This window comes from Lepisma saccharinum, chromosome 1, assembly GCF_977018435.1.
Source record: "Lepisma saccharinum chromosome 1, izLepSacc3.1, whole genome shotgun sequence".
NCBI lineage: Eukaryota > Metazoa > Arthropoda > Insecta > Zygentoma > Lepismatidae > Lepisma > Lepisma saccharinum.
Genome location: NC_139229.1, coordinates 116,470,645 through 116,496,088, shown reverse-complemented (window position 1 = coordinate 116,496,088; position 25,444 = coordinate 116,470,645). Strand labels below are relative to the sequence as shown.

General features: G+C 39.3%; 1 protein-coding gene across 7 annotated transcripts in view; it reads left to right on the top strand.

Moving 5' to 3' along the window:
• The window catches only part of Dgk (diacyl glycerol kinase 1), a 506,799-nt gene that overhangs the window by 398,925 nt on the left and 82,430 nt on the right, over positions 1–25,444 (top strand). For 6 of the 7 annotated variants that reach the window (XM_083137145.1, XM_083137133.1, XM_083137139.1 and 3 more), the window contains one exon: positions 22,858–23,019. In XM_083137145.1, coding sequence (XP_082993271.1) covers positions 22,858–23,019 — 162 coding nt within the window. The remainder of the gene's footprint in view (positions 1–22,857; positions 23,020–25,444) is intronic. The other variant, XM_083137160.1, reaches the window with a different exon arrangement.

Below are 25,444 nucleotides of genomic sequence, written 5' to 3'. Positions count from 1 at the left end.
CATTCACCATATTTACATCTTTACATTCAACTTTTTCATTGGACTACAGACATATCGTCGATGTTTTCACGAACTGGCGAATGTGTCAACTCCCTTGCATCACGAACCGGCGAATGTGCAAAATATTGATTTTGAGAAAAGCGAAGTTGAAAGTAGCCAATTTTGCGTTACTTGCGAATCATTGAAAAACATATTCGAGCTAAACTATATTTTGAGATAATAATAAATGCTGTGTGAGAAGGTAGTTCACATGAGAAAGAACACCGTAGAAAGAATTTTAATGAACAATAAATGAACAAAGGATTTCATTGAATCTATTCGTCAGTTCGTGAAAACAAAAAAACAAAAAATGGAATATTTTTAGCTTGGTTCGTCATTGTAATTTTCACTAAAACTGCGAATTTTACAGTTCAAGGCTAAAACTTTCAACTTATTTATTGGATATTTATACAGAGTTAAATATGAGGCCAATCATAACATACACCATAACAGTTTAATACGTAACAGTGAGAAACAGAGAAATTCACACAACACTAGACGTACCCGCAAATAAATTTCGAGAATAATAAAATTCAGGAAATAAAATGTAAGGAACAAAATGGTAATACATTGACCAACACTAGTTTGTTATCAAATACAAAGTTAATAAACGCAAAATTGTTGTTCAATTAGTGAGGTAATCTGACATAGAAGTCTTTATAATCAGGATGAGAAATTACTGGTATTACTCCTTGACATAATGACAGCAAGTCCTGGTATTTTTTCATGTGCAGTTTTGGCTTTGAAGTAAAAGCCCTTGGTGGTAAATTGTCCCCTTTAGCACTGCTTGGATTAGGAAGTGATATACTTGAGTGTGTGTTTAGGTTATGCGACGTTTTTATAAATATATTGGGACAACCCTTGCGCACTTGAATTTGCATGACTTTTGTCCAGTCCACGGGTTGACCCTCATTTGTTGTTCTAACTTTTAGGATACGCAGGTACTGCGAATATTGTTTCCAATCTAAGACGTCTTTAGTATGTAACTCATGAACAGCATATGGTTGTTTCTTTCTTGCCATCCTGATTACCGGGATGAGTTGGGCAGGGATGAAGATATCTTCACTCCGTCGAAGTGCGTTTTCTATTGTACTGTGAATAGCATCACCTTCACTTTGTCCGTGACTCGTTTCGAAGAAGAAAACATGTATGGTGTTGATGTTTTGTGCTTCATTGTTTAAAAAATAAACGAACATAGAAGGCAGGATACTATTTTTGTTCTGAGATGCACATCCATCGGCGAAGAACGCTACCTGTTTTACACCTTGTTCATCTTTCATCAGCAGAAACTTCCTTAAGTTCGTTGCAACTTCATTCGGACCTTTTTTCGCTAATCCTTCGTGCCAAACGTAGCAATGGCCGTTTTTACTAGCTAATTCATAAATTGAAAAATTATAGGCTGATAATTTTCTTTTGTAATGCAGTTCAGTTCGTTTGCTCTGTGGTAGATTTATGACTTGCTCCATATCAAAGCAAGCAGCCACGAACTCCTGTGGATTTTGTAGAGCTGTATCTTTCATCGCACTTTTAATTTCCCTCACCTTATGTTTTTCCTGTATGTGCCTGTTATATTTTTCAATCAAGTCAGAATGATTAGATAGACAATTAGCTGATTTCAATGAGTTAGTTGTACATCTCACACAAACCACAAAGATCTTTTTTTGGAGAACGAAATTTTAACTTCATACATTTAAAAACTGATCTGTATAAGGAGTAACATGCCGAGCTGTTTGGAAATTCTTTTTTGAATAGTTCATACATCTTTGCAATACTCAAGTTGGACGACAAGTACTGTTGGCTAGAACTTCTGCGGCAAAAATGAGATTCCATCCTAGGGAACATATTTATGTGCTTTTTAATATCTGTACGCATTTTTTCGTCTCTTTCTTTTAACGTTGTCTGACGTCCACCTCTCTTGTCTTCTTCTACCATGCACTGGTTCTTTAACTTCATTAGCATTGTCCTTACTTGTCTCTCAGCAATTGCAAGTGTGTTAAGAAACATTTTACGACATACTCTTTGTCTTACGTTATTGTCATCTGGTAAGAAATAATGAAGCGTTCTTTCCTTCCTCTTTTTGTCTTCTGACTTCGTTGACCTTACAGGAGCATTGGAAACGATGAACTTACTCAACCATTCTCGTTGTCGGGAAACATTTCCTAAATTATAATACGCATTATTAACTTTCATTCTTGTGTTGACATCAAAATCGTTGCACTTCAATCCTCTTGTTTGGCATGTCCGTGACTCACAACGTGGACGAAGCAATCTGCGAGAAGGAAAAACTTGATGACTCTTTTCACTTACATACTCATAACCCAAAGAACGACAGGCTTTTACATTTTTTCTTACTTTTTCCTTTTCGGAAACCCTTCGCTTTACTGGAGTAACATCCTCCTTTTGAGAACCATCTACTTTAAAATCTGTGTGGCTTGATCCCGGAGGGATGTTTTTCTCTTGTACACTAACACGTCTGTTGTGCTCGGCGCAATCCAATATGAAGTGATTGTAACAAACCAAATCCTGACACGTTACGCATGCAGCAAATATTTCTTCTTCACAATGCAAGGAACTACATACAGCGTGAACATTCCTCGGTGAGGAATGTACGGACGATTCATTACCACTGGAAGATATAAGAAAATCAGGATCCTTGTCCTCATCATCCGCTAACGTTTCTGAAGAACTGTCAATGTCACTAACTACTGCACTCGAGTCATTGATCACACCACCTGAGCTCTTCTTTGGCACTGACACCACAGTATCACCACTTTCAGAATCTTCTTCCACCCCGATCACAACACCTTCATAATAAATTTCCTCGGGATCCCACCACATTTTTACTTTCGCTCCATATTGCAACTTCTTCATTCCATGGGGGAGTGTAAGTTCTTGGCTTCTGACGATGTTAGTACTGCCATCAGTCCACTTCACAAGCACGTCCTTATTCATATCTTCTGAATAATTATACAACGAGCCACACCACTAGAAGGCTATTCAAATTAATATCAAAGAAATATGTCATTTCTTTTATAAACCATTCGAAATAATTTAGTTGCGAGAAGTAAACCAGATGATTGCCAATTTCATTGAAAGTCTCAAAATATAGACTGTACATTGTTCAAATAGAAACACAAACAACTGTGCCTTACATGTTAACTGATATCTTACAAATGGGTTATATTTCTTATGAAAAAAATGAAATATAAAACGTTTCATTACAGCGGCATCTGTTACGCAAAATGTAGTCGAACTGACACATCCTGAATGGATTGTAAAATGATATCATGTTTTTCTCCACGAAGCGGCGAATTTCATATTCGCCGGTTCGTGAAATTATCACAATACTAGTTTTCATATTCGTCAAAACGTTGTCCATCTTTATCTCCTAAGTAATATTTAATAGAAACTTGAAACTTTGTGAGAGCAAAGTACAAGTTGTTCCAACATATACAGCGTCAAAAACTCAAAATGTCAAATTTTGCACATTCGCCGGTTCGTGATGCAAGGGAGTTGACATATTCGCCAGTTCGTGAAAACATCGACGATATCTGACTGTATAAACATTACCTGCATCTGCTCATCTTATGGTACATTTGTTTATTCTCAATTAAAAAATCAATATCTGACAGTAATCTCGGAACAAAAACACCTTCCTAGGTTCTGAGTTAATAATTATTTCCACTCTTAAAAATGAAAGAGGTCTACACCCGAGTTAAAAGAATACCAATATAAATTCCTAATGCATACAAAGGGGCTTGAACGAAGATGCCACTATAATTAAAAGAATACCCAACAAAGAACAACTTTATTTACAAAAAGAGAGGGGAGTTATGTGAATAGATTTGCCCGTTGGAGTGCCTGTATTCAGGAACGGACGGAGGAATCGGAATAGCCGTTTGTGCGCCTGTATTCAGGAACGGACAGAAGAAAATAAAGAAAGAGAGGGGGGAGAAGGTCCTTTGGCGCACCCGTTATAGGGAAAGGACGGGAAGATCTGGCTGGGGAGATTCATCCAGGATTTGAACCCGGGAACCAGACCTTGAGAGGGGACACATCCATTTTAGAAGCCTCGTTGAGGAGTTCATCTGCGGTTTGCACCCCAGGAACCAGGTCCTTAGCAGTTGGCATCCAGCAGACAACTACCGCTCCGCTACTCTGACACTCTACTTCTATAAAGGTGGCGCTCTAACATAGTGGCCGAAATTGGAACCAATGGGCACGCGTAGCAAACCTCCAATATTTACACGTTTCCATCTAAACACACATAATTTACCCTTTTTAGTACTGTCAAAAACACCAAACCAAAAAATAGCCAAATTTTGTAAATCGTAAAGCATTTGCCAAGTTATAAAACAACATTACTGAAAAACGCAGAACAGATAAGATAAGCCAATCAACGATGAAAATAAACATACTCGGAGCTGTTCTTCAACAATTAAACTGTGTCAAACTGTTATCAATTTTCTTGCTGACAAACCAAAGTGGTACCAACAGCGTTTTTGCTTTCTCAATAAAAATTTCGGACTGCAAATATTAATTTAGAGCAGCATAGAAAATCTCCATTGCTCCATCAATAAGTCTATGGAAAAGAGAGCAATTAACGAAATTTGGTGAACTGATAAACATGTAAAACAGCGAACTTATTTAACATGTATGTTTTCAATTGGTTCATCCGTTTGTACGTATAACATTTCTTGTTACGGACAACTATGTGCCCATTCTTGGCAAGTTGGTCAAATTTCGCAGACAAGGAACAGAGGCACATTTGTTTTATTTTTGACCCAAACTTCCCATCGAGTTCCTGTCATAAACTGTTTCTCGAGGGAGTACAGGCGACGTAACATGATTCTTTATGTTTAAGCTGAGGGACACCAAATTTGAGGGTGTTCCGTCCCGTGCTCTTGGATTTTACGATGTAACTAAATTGAGAAAAGGTGAAAATAAGAGGATAGACTGTCGGCATCAAGGTCCTGAAGGTTTGCTGGGCTCTTTTCTAGCCTTTATGTTTACAACCCCGGCAGGGCTTCTATGACGTCGAGGTGAAACTGCCTCGCTAGTGTCTGATACTCCAATAGCGCAAGAGAACGTAATACTCTATTTTTCGAGGCATCCTTTAGTGCAAGGCTATCTTGTTAGCCACTACGCTTCAGGGAGGCCAGAGTGTCTCTTAGCATCTGGTTATTCACTTCAGAGATGATGACGTTATATAAGACATCTTTAATCTTATTTGTATGTAAAAAACTAAGCATTTTATGGTACTGGATATAACAGAAATCCTGCGCAGCCAAATGTTTGGAATTCTCGCCTTTGGTGCGGTCGGTCCCATGTTCAATCCCTGGTGGAAGCTGTAAAATTTCAGTGTTCACTCAACATCTTGAGGACAATTGGAGAACTAGTGGAAAGAAATATGGTAGCTGACCTCGGTCTTGAAATCTGGGTGAATCTCGGCCCAATGGAAAACAGCCTGGTAGGTCTTGGCTCTCTAAAAAGGCTGTTGGGCCATGACGTTTAATTTTTAATTTTCCTGTATTTTTTTGAGGAGACGAACGTAATTTTTATCTATCGTACGATAGGACTCCGCTCCCTACGTGTGATCATAACGTGCTGCAAAGCCAGGGGTTCTAGGTTCGTATCCTGTTCAGGCATGTGTACAGTCATGGAAAAAAGTTCTTCCCCATAAGGCTTTAATAGGAGCAAGTAATGCAGGAGGGTAGGCAACACATATTGCACCCTTCGATGATCGGGTGATTTTGCCTGTCTTAACACCGAGAAATGTGTTCCACTCAAAGGTCAACATGACAGGAAAGCAAAGAGGGTCACGTGGAGTGTTGTGCTTCTCCACGTCCCCAGTTCTTGATCCACATTGCAGAAAAAGTAGAGCTGCATGCAATATATGAAAATAGGTTGTTTTCAACTACACGCTTAATTATGATTTTCCCAATTGTAAATCTATCAGACGTCTTTTACTTTGAATTCCTGTTTGTCATAGGCGTAACTTGACGGGAGCAGAAAGGGCATTTGTAACCCCCCCAAAAAATCAGGTTTCTTAAAGCTGCTAAATCAGGAATTAAATACTATGATTTGACGCATCCAAAAAAAGTATTATATTGGAAGATTTTTCCCAAATACGTAGATAGCAATTTAATACTTTGAAAGTGTCTCAGATTTGTTTATTGTCACAATTTAGTGTGGCACAGGTCTACTACAGAAGTGGAATTTCGTAACAGAAATATGAACCCACTCCTTTTATTTCGTAGCCGATTTCATCTTGAAACTGAAATTAAGAATATTAGTTAACAATGTCATTGGTAAACAATAAAAAAATGTGTTAGACCCAATTCTTTAATACCTTATCATAATCTTTATCGCAAGTTTAAATTTTGTTGTAAGTCCACTTTATGCAAAAAAGAAAGGTAAAGTTCTCACCTGTGCTTGGCGCTACGGCATGAAGGCGTATAGGGGGTGTGGGGGTATCGCCCTACACTTTCTTGATTCGTTCGTGAGTGGGGGTGATGTGATCAGCATCACGCCGCCCCACACTTTCTTGATTCGTTCGTGAGTGGGGGTGATGTGATCAGTATCACGCCCCTGACCGCCTTTACCCCCAGGGTTTCCCCCAGGTACCCATGTCATTCGACGCTGGGTGGGCGCTGGGGCCGCTTCCAACGTTAGAAAAGTTCCCGGGCTTGAACCGGCCGGGAATCGAACCCGGGGCCTATAGCATGGTAGTCAGACGCGTTACCGACTGAGTCACCGGCACAGATAGACTAATCTGAAGTGCATACAGTTTAAAGTGGGATCCGAACCACTATGTGCGATCACCTGGTATCGTACCCCAGACCCCTTGATTACAAGGCCTTACCACTACGCCATCAGTGAGGCGCACACAATCTTTGTATTTCGACCTTTTTAAACCTATATGTATCATATAAGAGGTTGTTTAACGTTGCTATGCCTCTATGGATTATATTTAGCCAGTATTCGAGCACATAGCGTCAGGTTTCATAGAATATAAGCTTCTCTTCCATGTTTATGGTTTCCTGTCTGCAGTAGAAAAACTGGCAGGTTCCCATAGCTTTTCTTTCAATAGTCTTCCAATGGTTGCATATCATATCACTCAAATTTGATTCATTCGTTTCGAACACAATCCCCGATGGCGCAGTGGGATCGTGGGCGCCTTGTAATTAAGGGATCCCGGGTTCGATACTCGGTGGAGGAACATAGTGGTTCGGATCCCCCTTTAAACTATAGGTCCATTCACGATTAGCCTAACAGGACATAAAGTGGACTTAAGACACCAATCAACCAACCAACACAATCCCGTTATTGTCCAGATTATCGAATCCAGAACCTTCGTCGCGAATAACATAAGCAGGAAGACAACGTGAAATAACCGAACAGAAACAGAACCTAAAACCTACATCGGATAGATTGAATTAAGTCGACGATACAGCACGGGTTCTGAAATGAAAAAGAATATGAAAGTTGAAGGACCTCTATACGCACCCACTTTTCCTCCACTCAATGGGGAAGATATCCTTCTAGCTGAGAAGCCTTTACGTAGGAGTGCCCTGAGGGAACTTCAAGGCCACGACGATAAAGTGTTCTACGTGCAATGACGGGACCAAAACATACGTCAGATAGCTGTGTTCCTCCTTATTTCGTACGCCATTGATAACTGAAACACGTGACCTCGTGTTTGGTAGAGCAGAAGCCTGCTTGCTTGCCACCACCCTTTAGTTCAGTGACCTTCGCCCGTAGTCAGCAAGAGTGAATGACTCACCATATACTTGTTGTCTGTGAGGCTACACAAGAATAGATATTTCGTTAGTGGCTGTAAGTATTGTTTCATCTGCAGTTATATCAGTTAACATTTCAATAGTTTCCTTCCTAATGGTTACGTTAGTGATAAACATGTAAATTAGTTCTCGAGAGTGAACGTTTTATCTATTTGAACGGGGGATTTTTATACAGCCTGCATGTATTATTTTTCCTGAAACAAGAAGAAATTCGAAGACGCAAAAAGAGTTGTATAAGAGTAGTTAACAAAAGGAAAAAAGAAGAAGAAAACGAAAATGTAAATGCTGAAATAAATTATGGTAGAGATCAAGTGAATAAAATTTTGTCATGGAGCCTCCTCGATGGCGTAGTGATAACGTCGTCGCCTTGTAATCAGTGGATCCCGGGTTTGATACACGGTGGATGCACATAGTGGTTAGTATCCCACTTTAAACTGAAGGTCGAGTCCAGATTAGCATATCTGTGCACCAAACCAAAACTAAGAAAGAAATTGTCACAGTGTAAGAAAATGTCATGTTCAACCAGATACGAAACAAAAGGGAATAATATATTGCAGGTTGGAGTTCACATCTGTAGCATCTAACCAGCACAATTATGAATCGCAACATATCGTATCAGATCCATTTGTATTATACATGTATGATAATATAAGAGAAGTAGAGGAAAGAGAAAACCAAGCGAAACACGGACGCCTTCTCCAGAATTTCAAATCTCGTTACATAAGGTTCTGGGTTGGAGTCCCGAACAGGCATGACTTTCTTGTTCTTGCCCTTTTATCTGCTTCATTTCATCATAATTCATCGTTATGGTTTACCTGCAGGGGAAGAATAATGACAATAATTGCCAATACAAAGCCAATGACAAACAGAACAACTCGATTACGGAGGTGCCAAGAAGAAACTAGACTTGACAGTTTCTCCGTCTCTCGGTTTGTCGAATTGAAAATTGCTCTCCCGTTCTCGGTCTCGATTAGTTAAATATAGAAATCGAAAATTTATGTGAATGAATATACATGTATTTCATATATTCCGGTTTTGTAGGAGATTTCGTGAGAGATAAAATAAGTACTCTTCCATCGTATTTATTAGGGCCTCCCCGATGGCGCAGTGGTAGCGTCGTCGCCTTGTAATCAAGGGGTCCCGGGTTCGATACCTGGTGGAGGCACAAGTGGTTCGGATCCCACTTTAAACTGTAGATCCAGTCCCGATTAGCCTTGCTGTGCATAAAGTGGACTTAAAAAACACCAACTCAAAAACCATCGTATTTATTTTTATAATTTTTATTCCCTGTTCGATGATCGCGACGATAAGGACGAGTGACCATTACATGAAATTGATGACGAAATAGTCAAACACCCCCGACAAGGACGGTACTCAAACCCGGGAACTTTGGCGACGATATCGAATGTCAATCACTTAATGAGCTTGACCACCGAGCCTGCTTAATGTTGTTTCTGTCAGGTAATTCGTAATAATATCCCACATTCACTATCATTTGCTTCATAACTTATCTTATTGTTGTGATTAACCTGAATTCAAAGAATAAGTTGAAAGGCAAAAATGCAAGATTGAATGTCTCTGATGTTACTTCGTGCCGAATAATATGACGTGGTATTATGATATGAATTTATTAATCATATAATATGCCTATTCATTCCATTGATTGATCCCAATTGAGCACACAAAATATGGTATAATGTCCACTCCATGGAGGAGTGGTTAGCACAGCGCGCTACGATGTCATGGGTCCCTGGTTAGAATCTCGACTTGGGCGTGGGTGTCCTTGGTAAGTGTCCCTTCATCAATTTCATCATAGCATCACTCATCTTCATCGTCGCTATTTGCCAAAAGTGAAAGAATAGCAAATCTAAATACCAAACATCCAATCAAATCGAACATCTCTACCGATTTAATTCTATACGGTACCGAATTCCCACTTTATTACTGCATCTTAAGTCATTTTACAGCATCTCAATTGTTTTCCGATTCGAAAACATTTGGAATGGTGTTTTGTGCAGTTGATTGTGCATTGTTTCGTTGTTTGGATTGTTTAATTAACGTCGCATTAATTAGTTTTAGACCAATCGTGACAGGGGAAAGCAAGAGCACAAAGGAAGCGAAAAAGACAAGGAAGAGACCACGGCTTTCTTTAAAGATAGCATCCCGTGAATGCAACTCAAGTGACTGCAGAATATTATGAATAAAATTTATTTCGCTTTTTCCTTTTATTTCTGTTTCAGTTATTTTACTTCGCTTTTCTTCTACCACTCGCGTTACTCGTGTCGGTGAGGAAGAATTATAAACTCGTGAAATGGACGATGGTACAAAAAAAATATATGCCTCTCCCACGGTTCGAAACTGTCAGTACAAAATATTGTCTTATTTTTAAAATTTACGGGCAAATATGGTTTGTCACGTAGCAATTTTCGCTTATCTCTTTCTCAAGGGGTTCCATTGCCTCTCTGGTGTCGTAGTGGTAACGTCTTCGCCATGTAATGAAAGGCTTCCGAATTCAATACCAAATAGAGAGGCATTTGGTTCGGATCCCACTTTAATCTGTAGGTCCAGTGCATGAACTGGACTTAAACAATTAACGTGTGGCATGTGGTCTGTGATGAGAACCATAATTTCAGCGAACCTTCTTGACAATGACTCTAATATCACTTGAAAGAATAGTATTTCCTTACGAGTAGCTCTTGTCAAGAAACCAGTTCCTGAAATTTTCTTCTGGAGGCATCGTAGCACCCAGCTGTTTGTTGTGGCTGGGGCACGAGTCATGTGACTCATGCTATCAAAGCTCAATCCTTCCCGAGAACTCAGAATCACCAGGCAACCTTAAGCGAATATCTTGTTATTTGGGTTGCATAAACAACAGGCTTTAAGACGTTACGAAATTCTACGTCCCGTGGCCCAGGTATTTTTTTCTAAGACTGTACATCATGTTTGTATTCATCCACATCGTCGTGATTAATCAAAGAAGTAAAAAAGTGGTGCAAAATAACCAAACTAGAAAGAAAAATTAAATGTTAAAAATTAGGAAATATCATTTTGAAGTTGCATTGCCCGAGTAGAACACCGCATGGGAAGAAGATTTTTGCTACCGTGAGTAGAGAAATGACAACAGAAAAAGCTTTATAAGTAACACTCTTTTCTACTATATATCATGATTAAATCCTGTAACTATTACTCACTATGTAACTCAGGATTGATTAAATTTATCTAAATGGTAATTGTGCAACTTTGTCACCTAAGCAGCAGCCGTAACTTCCGCATTTGCTGATGGAAATTAAGATAATATTAATAGTTAATATTTTCTATTAACTACGGAAAGTTGGAACGACATGCAGAATTTTGAAAGCTAATACTCCTAGTTTATTGTAAATAATTTTCTTCCTTAAATGAGGTATTGCTCATTCTTCCCTACAGCACATGTGTTAGCGGCAGTCCACCCACTCTCCCCATCCCCTCAGAAATTATGTTTTGCAACTTCTATCACACGCACCTGGCAATCTCCTTAATCCGTAAAACGTTGGACAGGTATGATAATAGTTTCCAAAGAAAATTTCACCCTCTACATCTCCCACGCTTCTAAATTTCACCTATAAACCACTGACTGTCCAATTGATTGTTCTCGTATGTGTGTGAATTGCCACCGATTCTGTTTCTTTATTTAATACCTAATTTAGCTCTTGTAATTGGTAGAGGTATGGTGGTCACTTTTTAGACAAGTCTTCTATCTAAACATAACCTACGGGAATATTGAGGACAAATTTTGCAATTTTAACGCAACATTGTTTCGCTTGGTGTCGTCGTTACCGCATCGGTAATATCGTCGCCTTATAATGAAGGAGTCCCGGGTTCGGTACCAGGTTTTAGGTTCATAGAGGTTCTAGTACACTTTAAATTATATGTCCAGTCCCGATTAGCCTATCTGTGCATAAGGCGGACTTAAAAAGTCAAACCTTGTTCAGCTCATCCCTCTCTTCCATTTGGGAATGTAATTACGTAACTGTAAAGGTACGTTTCTTTGTAGTGAAGTGCCCTAACAACGAATCGTGGAAAGGTTGCAATAAATGCTCGACAACAGTCCGTGTTCCGCATGCATAATGTATGTGTGGTTCTGTAGTGTCTGTTATTGGAAGTGACAAGATACATGATAGGTTCTCTTTGAAGGCAGCGAAGCCAAGGGCTCGGAGGAGCGATAAGGAATGGAGGAAAGATGGGGAATGACGTCATAAGATACGCATGTGCTTCCAACCTGGGATTCCGAGTGTGGAGTGGACGTGAACTGCATTCTTATTTTTGGGTATTCTCTTTTGCATGAGCAAAAATATTGTGGTCTGGTCAATGTAGTTCATGGTGCAGTACACCAGTATGCATAACTTTTGCAATGAACTTCTTTATCAACCCTTATAATTATTAAACCCGCCCTGAACAAAGCAAAGCAATAGGCACAAAAATATACAGGGTAATTCACAAAAAAGTAATGCTTTTATAAATTCAGTATGTATTATTGCAGCTACAGCAGTACAAGAAGTGATAATTGGTACAGAAATACTGTTTTTTTTTTGTCAAATGTAGTACTATCTGTGATTTCCTTATAAGGGCTCTACGTAAGAGCCGTTCATTTGTTTTGTTTTGTTTGTATTTGTATTTGGTGTTTTAGGCCCATTTTATGCACAGCAAGGCTAATCGGGACTGGACCTACAGTTTAAAGTGGGATCCGAACCACTATGTGCCTCTACCAGGTATCGAATCCGGGACCCCTTGATTACAAGGCGACGACGCTACCACTGCGCCATCGGGTAAGCGCCGTTCATATGTCCACACTATATTGCAGATCCTGTCACAGGCTGTTGGGCATGTCAAGTGTAACCAGCGAAATAGTATTGGTAATTGGATTGCACTGAGGTGAACGACGGTGCACTTCTTACGTGTTCGCCGTTTCCCTGCTCCCCGGCCTTGACACCCAGCGATTTTTTTTTTAGCATTACGATGAACCAAGTGTATCCTCCCCCACTTCCATAAGACGAACTGTTTAACATATTGTTACATGAATTGTCACAGAAACACAACATTCTCATTTATCCTATTCTGGATAAGATCAGTCTTTCCTTTGCCATCGTTATCGATTACTTTCAGGTTTATTTCAACATTGTACAGTCACCGCCAATAAAAATGGGACATCTATATCCTGAAATTATCCCTTCCCTGAAATGCGTTATGGGTGTTGCCTAAATCTACGGCGAAGATTGGAGTTTAATAGCAAATTTTCAATAGAAATTTCTTGTCTTTGCCGTTGAGTTAGGCAAACGCACACAAGCGAGTATTTTCAGAATTTTTAATGTCGGTGACTGTACTTCCACTTTTATCTTGTTCCTTCCTCCCCAGAGCTCGCCCATCGAAGCTTTCTCGATTTAATTCATCTGCTAATAGTAGATCAATACAGATTATGCGGTTCTGTATTATGTAATCGTATCCACTCAACTGTTCCTTTGTCTCTATTAGGTTCACATATTTTTCTAAATATGTTACCTTCTATTTTAAGGTATGAAAATAGATAAAATTATTGAGTGTATTTACTAAATCGTGCTCCACAACCCTATTGTGTTGTATTTTATTTTATTTTCCCAAAGTCACTTTCCTAAATAATAATTAATCGTCCACGTTAAGATTCATCTTTTACCGGGACTTGGCTCCCCACAATGAAACATATTAAGGTGTTTCTGTTGATTGTAATCCATAATGGACACACTCTGGGACAGTCTGATTCTGTTTTGATAATTTCACATCGCTTTGCTATCTCTCAGGTTAATTGGAACGATGAGGATGAGTTGTGGATTGCTGTAATAGAATATACGACGAGGACAAACATTATAAATCTATGTCCAATCCAGGATTCGTAGCCAGCCCCTGGATTTGCTGTGTAATGCACTAACCCCTCCACAACAGGCCTCGGCAAAGTACCCATCCCAGACTTCTTTACAGTCTTTTACGATCGTCCATCAGACTATATCCTGCAATTGCATGCAGTGCACCAGTTTATTGTGTCTTTTTGGTTGCCTAACAGCGGTGGCTGCTGGTGGTCTGGCTCTGTTGGTGTGTATTTCAGTGTCTCGCGTCCAGAAGTGTTAAATCACCTTTCTCAAATACTAGCACCCGTTTATCAGTAGATAATGATGCTTAATATATTGGCAACCCAAGTTTTGATCACCTTTCACTGAAAATGAGGCTCTCACAGAATTATATTTCATGATTTTTTAACACTGATTTTTTACAAATTTCAAATATTTCAGAAATTTTCCGGCTAATCACGAGAAGAGAGATGTCATTGTGCAATATGTAATTCAGCATTCGAAAACTGACAGAATCACTCAAAACAGAAATACCGATCTACAATATCAACACTATTGTCGACTTGCAAAATATTTCGTAAAAACTTCCTCCCCCGCTCCGCTGATATTAATGAACAAGAAGAAGAATATCATTGGCGTACACCAAAGTAGCCGATCCAACTACAAAATGGAGGAAATCAGTTGTAATCTATCTAGCTGTTGTTAATTTCTAATGACAGACTGATCGAACCAAGCAAATCAAACTGAATCAAGAGAATAATAAATCTTAAAGAAAATGACAGTACTCACTCAGCCCACACTGCCCTGCTTCGTGCTTCGTAATTTTATATTCCCTTCCGCCGTATACATATATTACTGCAGTTGCTACAGGTTTGTAGCTAACTTCCCTCTAAAAAATCAACAACGTTAAATATTAAGTCTCTGCTTTCGCTATGTGCAGTTTCCCTATTCATCAAGAAATCAAACAAGTTTGCACTGAAACAGGAACGATAATTTGACAGCGCTAAACAATTTTGCAACGCAGTATCAGGCACACAATGCAAAACCGTTGACTGATTGATGTACGGTCCCTCCGCGCGAGTTGATAGTTCGGCTACTGCGCCACAGGGACAGTTTATTTTGCCCAAGATGCACTAAGCAAAGACAATATCAGACATGTTTAAAACACCAGTTTCGCTTTGTCGCCCTCCTCCACTTCCCCTTCTTTCTTGCCCCTGCCATGCTCGGAACAGAATGAGAGGGACAATATACAATCGAAATTTTCCATTTCTAAAAAAAATCCCTAATTTTGCAATGATGTATGGGTTCCCTCGACTCCGTCCCACGGTCTCGAATGGAATGGGTTTGCAACACTACATTTGCTAAAACACCGACCGCAGCGTCCATGGGTTTCCTTCTGATGCAAAATCCCCAGGCCAGAAGACCCAATCAGCGTCCTCTACGCGACTGCTGCAACAGCGTCAGAGGAAACGAAACTCGCATTGTGCGAGCGCGCCTCGGTCTACGCGGGTTGATAACACTCCCTGAGTACTTTTCCACCACCTCTCTTGGTGAAGCGCCGTGGGAACATTTGATGTTTAGAAGGAGATAGAGTTCAACGAATAAGTACTATAATAATGATTTCCATTACAGATTTATTTGGGTGTGCACGTGCGAATAGGCAGAAACCACTACTGCCTAACAGTAAAAGTGCAGTAGCTCATTCATATTAGAACTTCATGTTTCATTATTGTTGAAAACTTCAGACTGCTTCTGTTTGTGACTGCACAGTATGTGCACTGTTAATGAGAAATTCCACACGTTAAACATGCAAGTTTGTATGTCTCTACCGCTGCTTCCGGATATGACGTACACAAGAAACAAGCAAAAGCACTGAAATATTGGAAGAGTCGCCACAGCTTCGCACCACTATACGGAGAACAGAATAAATTGAAGTTAGAAATTTCCGTGGGGAAAGGAATTATGCTACCACTGTCGCCATTATGCATATCTCGAAGTAAAAAAGGAGACATTGGTTCCCTTGGAATGAAATATTCCCATTTGGAACATTAAGATGTAGATTTTTAATTAATGTGGTTGGGTGAATATGATTGCATCGAAAACCTACAAGTCTGTGGAATTGGTTTCTTCAACACAGATAATGGCGGTAATATAACTGTGATATATGGTTACTTAAAGAGAGCCACCCGGAGGAGGGCGTGCCTAAAAATCTACCAAGCGTTATATTCCAAACGTGCAAAAATGGCGTTATTTTTCTTCGTTTAGAAATCAACGATCCTTTCCTCTCTCTCTCTCTTTCTTTCTCTCTCTCTCTCTATTTTCTGTCTTTGTCTCTCCCTTCATCTAGTTTTCGTTTTCCATCTTTCTCTGTTTTCTTCTCTTTTTATCAGCATCTCTCTCTCTCTCTCTAGCTATCTTCCTCTCCCTCCTTCCATCGGAAAATTTCCTATGAAAGGGAACCCATTTAGAATCCCGCCGCATACCCTTGTAACACATTGGAGAATCGGGGCTTTTGAACATCAGCAAAGAGTGGGGGGAGGAACGGGGGTGATTTGGGAATTTTGGCAGCGTGCCAAACGACCAAGAAACCTACTCCCGGCGTCTCCAAAGCTTCTTCCGCGGTCTTGGAATCGAGAGCTATTTTCGGAACGGGTCAGCGGGGAGGGAGCAGACAAGGACCCTCGTTTTTTCTTCTTTTGGTGTGGGAGGATGGAAGGGGAAGGCGGATGGACAGAAGTCCAGGGAAGTGCTTGCGGTGTCGGCCCGAGCTCTCCTGCAAGGAGGGATTGCGACTTATCTTCCGGCCAGGCCACGGCAATTGATCTTTGTGGATTCTTGATGAGGCTGTTTGCATCGTAATTGCCCCTTCCGGCTGTTGGCGATTGGGAAACACTGGGAGATAACTAATCTTGTTGCTGCCAGCCAGTGGCGAGTCCTTCAAGGAATTATGCCGGTATTCAGGAAAGTTATAGAACGATGCCGCGACCGCAGGAATGCAAACGATCGCAAACAATATACAGGTCTTCGTAATTTTGAGATGCCTGCAGATTGTTCGTTTGTGAAAATACGTATGCAGTAACCTTGAATGGTGGCGATTCGCAACAATATGCATGCACTCTCTTATAGGATTTTTTCCGCTCTACAATTTTGGTCTCTTCATATTTTTACGTCACTCATTTTTTTAAATTTCTTTCCTTAGTCGGCTTCCATTTTCCAATATGGCGGCCAGGTGATCAACTAATCATGCTTAAAATTGATGGTCATTTTCAGATTCAGTGTTTCATTTTAAGTAAAATGAGCTTGTTTCCACGGCTTAAAACAAACTACAGCGCTATAATACAAACTATTGAAATTCATATCTCCGCCATTTCTTTTTTAATATATAACTGGATTTAAACTATACTTGCTAATTCAATTTCCGAAGTTGATAAACTTAGTAATTAATTGTTGTCTGAATTGTGTAAATTAGTTTGTAATGTAGAAAGAGAGATATAGAGTTGGGATAGTGTAATAGTTAACTTGTCATCTTGTAATCAAAATTCAATTCTCGACAGAGGTACATTTATTTATTGAAATTTCTAGTACAGCATAATTTGTTTTAAACCGGTAAGATACTATAGTAAAACAGTAGACTAATGTTAAGAAAACTAACAAAAAGGCTTCCCCGATGGCGCAGTGGTAGCGTCGCCGCCTTGTAATCAAGGGGTCCCGAGTTCGATACCCAGTGGAGGCACATATGGTTCGGATCCCACTTTAAACTGTAGGCCCAGTCCCGATTAGCCTTACTGTGCATAAAGTGGACTTAAAACATCAACTCAATCAATCAATCAATCAATCAAAACAAACAAAACAGAACCAATATAAACAGAGCTTCTTTGCTCAGTGGAATTACTGTAGTCACTGGCAATACAAATGGGACACCTACAGCCTGAAATACTCGCTTCCTTGCAAGGCGTTATGTGTGTTGCCTACCTTTACGGCGATAAGTGGATTATAATAGCAAATTTTCAATGGCAACTTCTACCATCGCCGTAGAGTTAGGCAACACACATAACGCCTTGCAAGGAAGCGAGTATATTTCAGGCTGTAGGTGTCCCATTTGTATTGCCGGTGACTGTAGTGTGTTTTGTAGGTTGGTGATAAAAGACGAATAAGAGCTGAATATATCTATTCGGCTTTAGATGCTGTTAAATTGATTCGGTAGTCTACGGAAACAACAACATTGTACGGGTGAGAGTGGCACAGTCATTCGAATATCACTTTAATCTATGGTCTGTTCAGCCTATCTGAGCATTCATTGAACTTAATGGAAACTTAACAAAGGAATGAGAGAGAGGGAGTAGTGTGGAGTTCGATGGTGACTTGGAGAAAAATTTATCAAGCTTTGTTTTTGGCATTCAACTTAATGCTCGCTTTATATTGCACCGTGGTTAACCACTGGTTAAGTCAGGAGGAGCACTAGGAACACTAAGTGAAATGTATGTAAAAATTAGTATATTAACTGACCCAATTCGCGAGAGGTACGAAAAAAATCTTTGATCGGCTTAATTGATATTTTTTGTGTACAGTAATACCGTTATGAAATTAAACTGGTCCGACAAAGTGTTCAAGAACTGTCATCACAACTGGCATCTTGCTTCCAGCTTTCAACCCTTTCACAGCATAAAGCAGACCCTGCGTTACAAGTTTCGGCAGTGCCGCACATGCGAGAAATGGTGCAGTGCGGTGTTACTAGATCCCCGGAGGGAAAACCAATGCTTTAATGACAAATGAAGCTCCATTCATCACTTTCAGTGCCGCATACAGTTAAGTGGGACACGGGATGAGAACTCTTCAAGTCCTCCCCCTCCCCATTTTTTTTCTTTCTCATTTATGTCGCCAACTCGAAGAAAAATGACGTGACGCATGTGATCAAGCCCTTCAAATGTAAGTGAAGCGTCGCACGTTCTCCTGCTTTTTGAGAAATGGTTCCATATTAAAATTTCAATTTTGTTTTTTGCGTACCTTTCTCGATATATAAAGAGAGAGGTAATGATGCTGTATGGTCAACATGGGAAACTTGAACGCTGTGTTTTTCATATCCATGATTTTCATAACTGTGTCTAAAGATGCAAACTTAATTGCCTTTTGCAAATACTGTATTAAATTGTACATTGCAACGTCTTTCTCGAGTCACGTATCATGTAAGTCACTACCTTGTCGGGAACAAGAGATTCTCTGTTACCGTCATGGCTTGTCGGGTTAAAGCATAACTAATCATAAAGTTTAATGTTTTAATTATTACAGTAACTGAATCAACAATAAGTTTCTTAGTGTACCTGACACTATCCATGATGCAAGTCCCTTATATACTTCACTATAACTCCCCTGAATAACGTTTCCGAACCTAGAAAAGAAAAGGCCGACCCCCGCGACGGAGTGGTTATCACAGCGCGCTACGACGACAAGGGTCCCGGGTTTGAATCCTGGCCTGAGCTTCGGTGTTCTTTGTGACTGTCCCATCATCAAAATCATCATATCATCACACATACTAATCTTCACGATTAGCCAAAAGCGATGTAAAATAAACCAAACCAAGAAGAAAAGGTTGATAGGGCGCATCCATTTTTACTCTTATGAGTGGGAAAGAGGAATTAAGGTTCCATTTTCCTCTCTGGGGCATCCATTTATTTATCCTTCTCCTCAATTAGAAGCCCGCCAGTTACAGGGTACCTCAACAACCGTAGTCAGGATCACCAGTGTATCAACAACATAGTATTAGACCTTCTTTAACTAAACGCACGGACATGAAAATAGGCGACTGGGCAGCATTGAGCTGGTGTCACATATGGGAAAAGCAAAGCGAGAGCGGGACAAAGTTGCTGGTTCCCGTGCACTTTATGGCAACGTCAACTGGGCTGCGTTGCCTAGTTCGAACGTTAGACCGACTTCTCTCCGGGGCGCTTTTGCGTCATCCCTGACCTTTCGAGCAAATACTGTCAGTTTGAATCACATGGGTTACAAAGACCAACTCTACAACGAGATCTTCCATTCTCTTAAACCTCTGAACACACGGGGTTGTGCTTCGACGTGGCAACAGCGCGAACTTCTACCACCGTCTAATTGCATGGCCGTGCGTTTAGGATAGATGCCCATAGTTCGTTCCCACACGACAAAGAACCGAATCAATATAATATATATATATATATATATATATATATATATATATATGGTCCAAAACTCTTTCAACAACGCTTGGGTGCTGGTAGATACCATAAAACAAGTAACTTTTCCCCATAAAGTTTACCTCGAAAGCGCTTAGTTTCTGCGATATAAGCTCTTAAAATCTATCCTGTACGTATGCAACCCAACACAGCAAACGCTTGCTGTGACATAACTACCGGGGGCGCGTGGCAGGGTTGCCACTAGCGTTCCTCGTTAAGAGAGACGACTTGAAGACAACAACTTGGGAGTCTTGCCTGAGCAAAATCCAAAACATTAATGATACTTGCGAAGTTGTAAGAAGCATTGACAGTATTTATAAACTGACCAAGACAAATAATGGCCAGACTAAAATTCAAGATTACTCATTCTAAAATATATTCATAATTGATTGATTGATTTGGTTTATTTTAATTTGCTTTTCTGCCACCTTTGGCTAATCGCGAAGATGAGGATGATAACAAATGACACCAATGTCTATGCCAGGATTTAAATCCGAGACACCTGGCGCCGTAGCGAGCTGTGCTAACCACATCACCACGGAGTGTTTCGTGTATCATGCAATATCAACAATTGCAAGGGACACCTGAGATAGGGGAAATCCACGAACGAACAAATGTAAACATGATATGTTTGCTGCCTCGTTTCGAACATGCAGACTGCAATGTTATTACAATTTATTTGAAAATTATTTGCAATACTAGGAACATGGCGAATTAAAAACTCTCTCTCCATCTCTCTCTCTCTCTTTCTCTCCACTCAAACTGGTTCATCTTGAATGCTCTATTAAAGAAGTTGTAGGAAGAAATTAATATTTCATTGAGTTCGGTACAAACTGCCTGTACTAGTTTGTTCCACACTTAACGATATCGCTTGATATTGGTACATCAAGAGAAATCCTCGTAATTTACACTCTTTTCTTGCGTGGGAATTAGTTTTCTCATGTTGTGTCTTTACTTCCCATTCTTATCATCGAACGTGAAAAAAAATAATGAAAAGGAAACCATTAAGCACACGTCATAAATTGTACATATTTATAATTCATTGTAGGAACTTGATATCAATATTGAAATGTAAGAGTAACATTTTCGGAAGGCACCAAAATGTCAAATTTTAGTTCACCCTAGAAACCACGTTTTGTAGCAAACAAGCGAGATTCTGACATCTAGATGAATTTCCTGGATAATTCTTATGAATTTCTATTCTTCTCACTGTACGTCATTTTCACGTCCTATCTCACATGTCCCTTGCAATTGTTGATATTGCATGATTCACGAAACACTCCGTGGTGATGTGGTTAGCACAGCTCGCTACGGCGCCAGGTGTCTCGGATTTGAATCCTGGCATAGACATTGTTGTCATTTGTTATTTCATCATATCATCCTCATCTTCGCGATTAGCCAAAGGTGGCAGAGAAGCGAATTAAAATAAACCAAATCAATCAATCAATTATGAATATATTTTAGAATGAGTAATCTTGAATTTTAGTCTGCCCAATATTTGTCTTGGTCAGTTTATAAATACTGTCAATGTTTCTTACAACATCCAAAGTCTCATTAATGTTTTAGATTTTGCTCAGGCAAGACTCCCAAGTTGCTGTTTTCAAGTCGTCTCTCTTAACGAGAAACGCTAGTGGCAACCCTGCCACGCGCGCCCGGTAGTTATGTCACAGCAAGCGTTTGCTGTGTTGGGTTGCATACGTACAGGATAGATTTTAAGCTCTTATAGCGCAGAAACTAAGCGCTTTTGAGGTAAACTTTATGGGGAAAAGTTACTTGTTTTTATGATATCTACCACTACCAGCACCCAAGCGTTCTTGAAAGAGTTTTGCGACACCCTGTGTATATAATATATATATATGTATATATATATATATATATATATATATATGTGTATATATATATATATATATATATATATATATGTATATGTATATATATATGTATATGTATATGTATATGTATATGTATATATATATATATGTATATGTATATATATGTATATGTATATATATATATATATATATATCCAAAAAAATCATGGAATAAGATATCGTATTTTCGTTGGCCCATGGTCTTAGAAATAATAAAAAAAATTAAGCAAATTAATCACATCACATCACATGCATGCTTCCTCGCTACTGGAACAGATGTCACAGGTTCGAACCCTCGTCAGCCACGAATGTACCAGATACCGGCAATACAAATGGGACACTTAGATCCTGAAATTCTAGCTTCACTGCAAGTAGTTTCCTAACTCTCCGGGGATAAGTGGATTTTAGTAACACATTTTCAATGGCATCTTCTACCACTGCCGTAGAGTTAGGCAGCACACATAACGAACGCATTGCAGGGAAGCGGGTATTTCAGGAACTAAGTGTCCCATTTTTATTGCCGGTGACAGCGCAATTGTGTTTGTTCCATCATCTGTGTCATAAGTTCATCATTCATCTTCATTGTCGCTATTAACCGAGGATGTAGAAAAGCGACGTGAAATAAACAAAATAGAGGTATAAATAGACATATGGGCAAGCTTATAATATAAGGTGTGGAAATTAGAAGAGACAGCAAAGCATTATGGATATGAAACTGGAACCTACCAATATTTGTACTAACAGTGAGTATGATGCCTTCAAATTTGCTTGAAATTTTGGTACTTTTAATCGAATTTATCTTTTTATATTAAAATTCGATCGGAATATCTCTGCAAACAGAGAATTTTACCTTCGTGTGGCAACACTGTGCACGGACTGCTGTTCGCGACCTCAACATATAATACCAGTGTATATCTAACTGAGACTGACGAGCGGCACACTTTGAAACCATTGGAGACTGAGGTTCCGTACGCGAACAGTGTGTCTGGAAAGTATCATCCTGATCACCCCTTATAATTATGTAATTGTATAATTTATATCCTCTGATCGTGTTGTAATAATTTCGGGTTTGTTCCTTTCCGAGCAGGACATTGACTACGAGGGTTTCCGCTGCTTCATGGACACGTACCTGGAGGTGGGCACACCCGAAGAGCTCTGTCGCCACCTGTTTCTGTCCTTCGTGAAGAGACCTGGGAAGCCAATGCCACAACCGCTGGATGGGAAGGCCATGAAGGTTGGCGTCACCAAGGTGTCGTATACCCTTCATTGTATCTCTCTTCTCAAGTACTGCATGCTATTTAGTCTCTAATATCCTGAGAGCTTCTTTCAGATTTTTTTTAAGGATGCATCCCCAGAGTACTTAACAGCTGGAGTAGGGTTGAGTTGCAATGGATGCACGTTGCTACAGCTGTAAAGAGGGAAAATGGCTCTGCTCACCTTCATTGGTACTTTGTTAATCGTTCAAGTTACTTCGATATCTCCTTTAGATTGGTCACAAACCATTACATATGTTGTTCTGTACATTTAAATTGGCAAACAGCAAAAGTAACATTAATTTCTAACTCAACGTTTTCCAATATTTTCCCGCTTACATAGAATCCAGACCTTAGTATGAGCGTTCGTCCCTTCATCAATTTCATGATAGCAGCACTGATTCTCATCGTCGCGATTAGCCAAAATTGGGAGAAAAGCTACACTAAATAAGATAAATCAAATCGCTTACATTGCTCATTTAGATATTCTTAAATTATGGATATTTCACTGATTTCTCATTGTATCATCAGGAGAAAGACTCTGCTATTTGTATGTATGTGGGCCATCTGTTCCAACAGTTGTGAACAGGGTAGGGCCATTGCTTGTATCCAGCTGTTGGAACAAGATTGGTTTGGAAATTTGTGGTTTCTCCGAGTTAATAGTTGAGAATCGAGCATTGAAATCTATCAGAATGTCTTCGTATTGTCGATTTCTATACGCTTCAGTGACTGTATTGGATTACTGCTTGTTAACGAAATTTAGTCGAGTACACAGAGAAGTTGAGCAGGAAAATATGGATTCAACACTTGGATGGTAAACAAACCATCATTGTGATTTAACTCTTATTTCAACTGTTGAATGATGTGGCTGCATTCGATAGCTGTTTCAATTTGATTCAACAGTTAGAATAGGATTGATTATGAATAGATAGAAAACCGAACATTGTTTTCTGCTACAGGAGATACTTAGTTTTTACTAGTTTAGTGCAAACTATAGAGGTTGGCTGCTTGTCCCTTCTACGTCATCGCAGTTGGGTAGATACAATCTTCATTCCCATTGCTGCTACCTGTGAAGTACCTGGATGCACCCTTGATACCATGTTCACTATTTGATACTTAATATTTTTATAGAAGTGTACCACCTTCGAAAGTAGTACATCACTTTTCACCATTTTAATGTAAATAGTGTGTTAACCAAATATTGCTATGTATGTAGCAATATTCACTAATTTTGCGTTTCCTTTCCTATGTTTTAATGTTACATCATAGTACTAAAATGGAAATAAGTTAATTATGTATTGTGTAAACAAGTAGTCAACTTTGCTGTCAAAATCATTGTGTGAGCGTAGGAGATCGATAATTACGATATACAGGGTGGTGCAAAAGTAGGGTGACAGTAGTTATATTTTGTTAAGTGTGAAAGGTTTCTCTCCACTTCTGGCGCACCATTTCTGAGTAATTCTTCAGTATCCACTTTCTGTACTGGGCTGTCAAGTTGGCCGCCATTACGAATCACCAACCTAAAAACACAAAAGAAAGACTTGTCAACCTACTCTTTCACCACCGTGCATATCTCATCATTAGAGCCCGGAAGTTTGGCAAAATGCCTCTTTTCATCTACTGCATATATTGATAAAATTTTTCCGGATATACGTTTCTTATGTTGTTTCGAATGTTTTAGAAGCCTTTTCATTTTGCCTATTTGGGACCCCACTGCCTATTTTTAATTATAATGCCTATTTTTGCCTTTTTCAATGAAATTTGGCCATTTTTTTTAAAAAATATGTGTATATAAATTATTTTTCTCTCAAAAAACGTTGTTGGCATTATTTTTTCTTCCGTTTATTATGTGAATAATTTTCGCCTTATTTAAGTAATATTGAACTCATGCATGTTTCAACATTGCTGAAGGAGAAAAGTGTGAGAAAAATGTATTTCATGCTCAGATAGGATATTGCCTTTCGGTTAACATATCCTTGTGCATGATTGACTGCTGAAGTGGACAGGTTGATTTCGAACATAAAGAAGATATTTCTGAAATCTCCCTCTCGAACCCAAAAATTTAAGGAAGTTGCATCTGAGCTTAGTTTTATCAGCAGCTATATATTATGCTAACATAATCAGTGAGGTGATAGATGCTCTTCCAGAAAATGAAGCGGCTTCAATTCGTGAAGTGAAAAAACTCCTGTGCTATTCAAGTTTATTTTTGCACATTATGGTGCATTTCCAGAGACAATTACAATTATAGCATCCATGAAATTATACGAGGAATCTATGGAGCAGATGATGGAAGTGATCAGCTGTTGCGGAAAAGTGCAAACGGGTAGTGAGTGCAAATGAGGACTTGAAACAATTGAAAACAATTTGTGATATTCTAAAAGGTGAAAAAGCTGTTACCCAAAATGAGTCCAGCTACTTTAG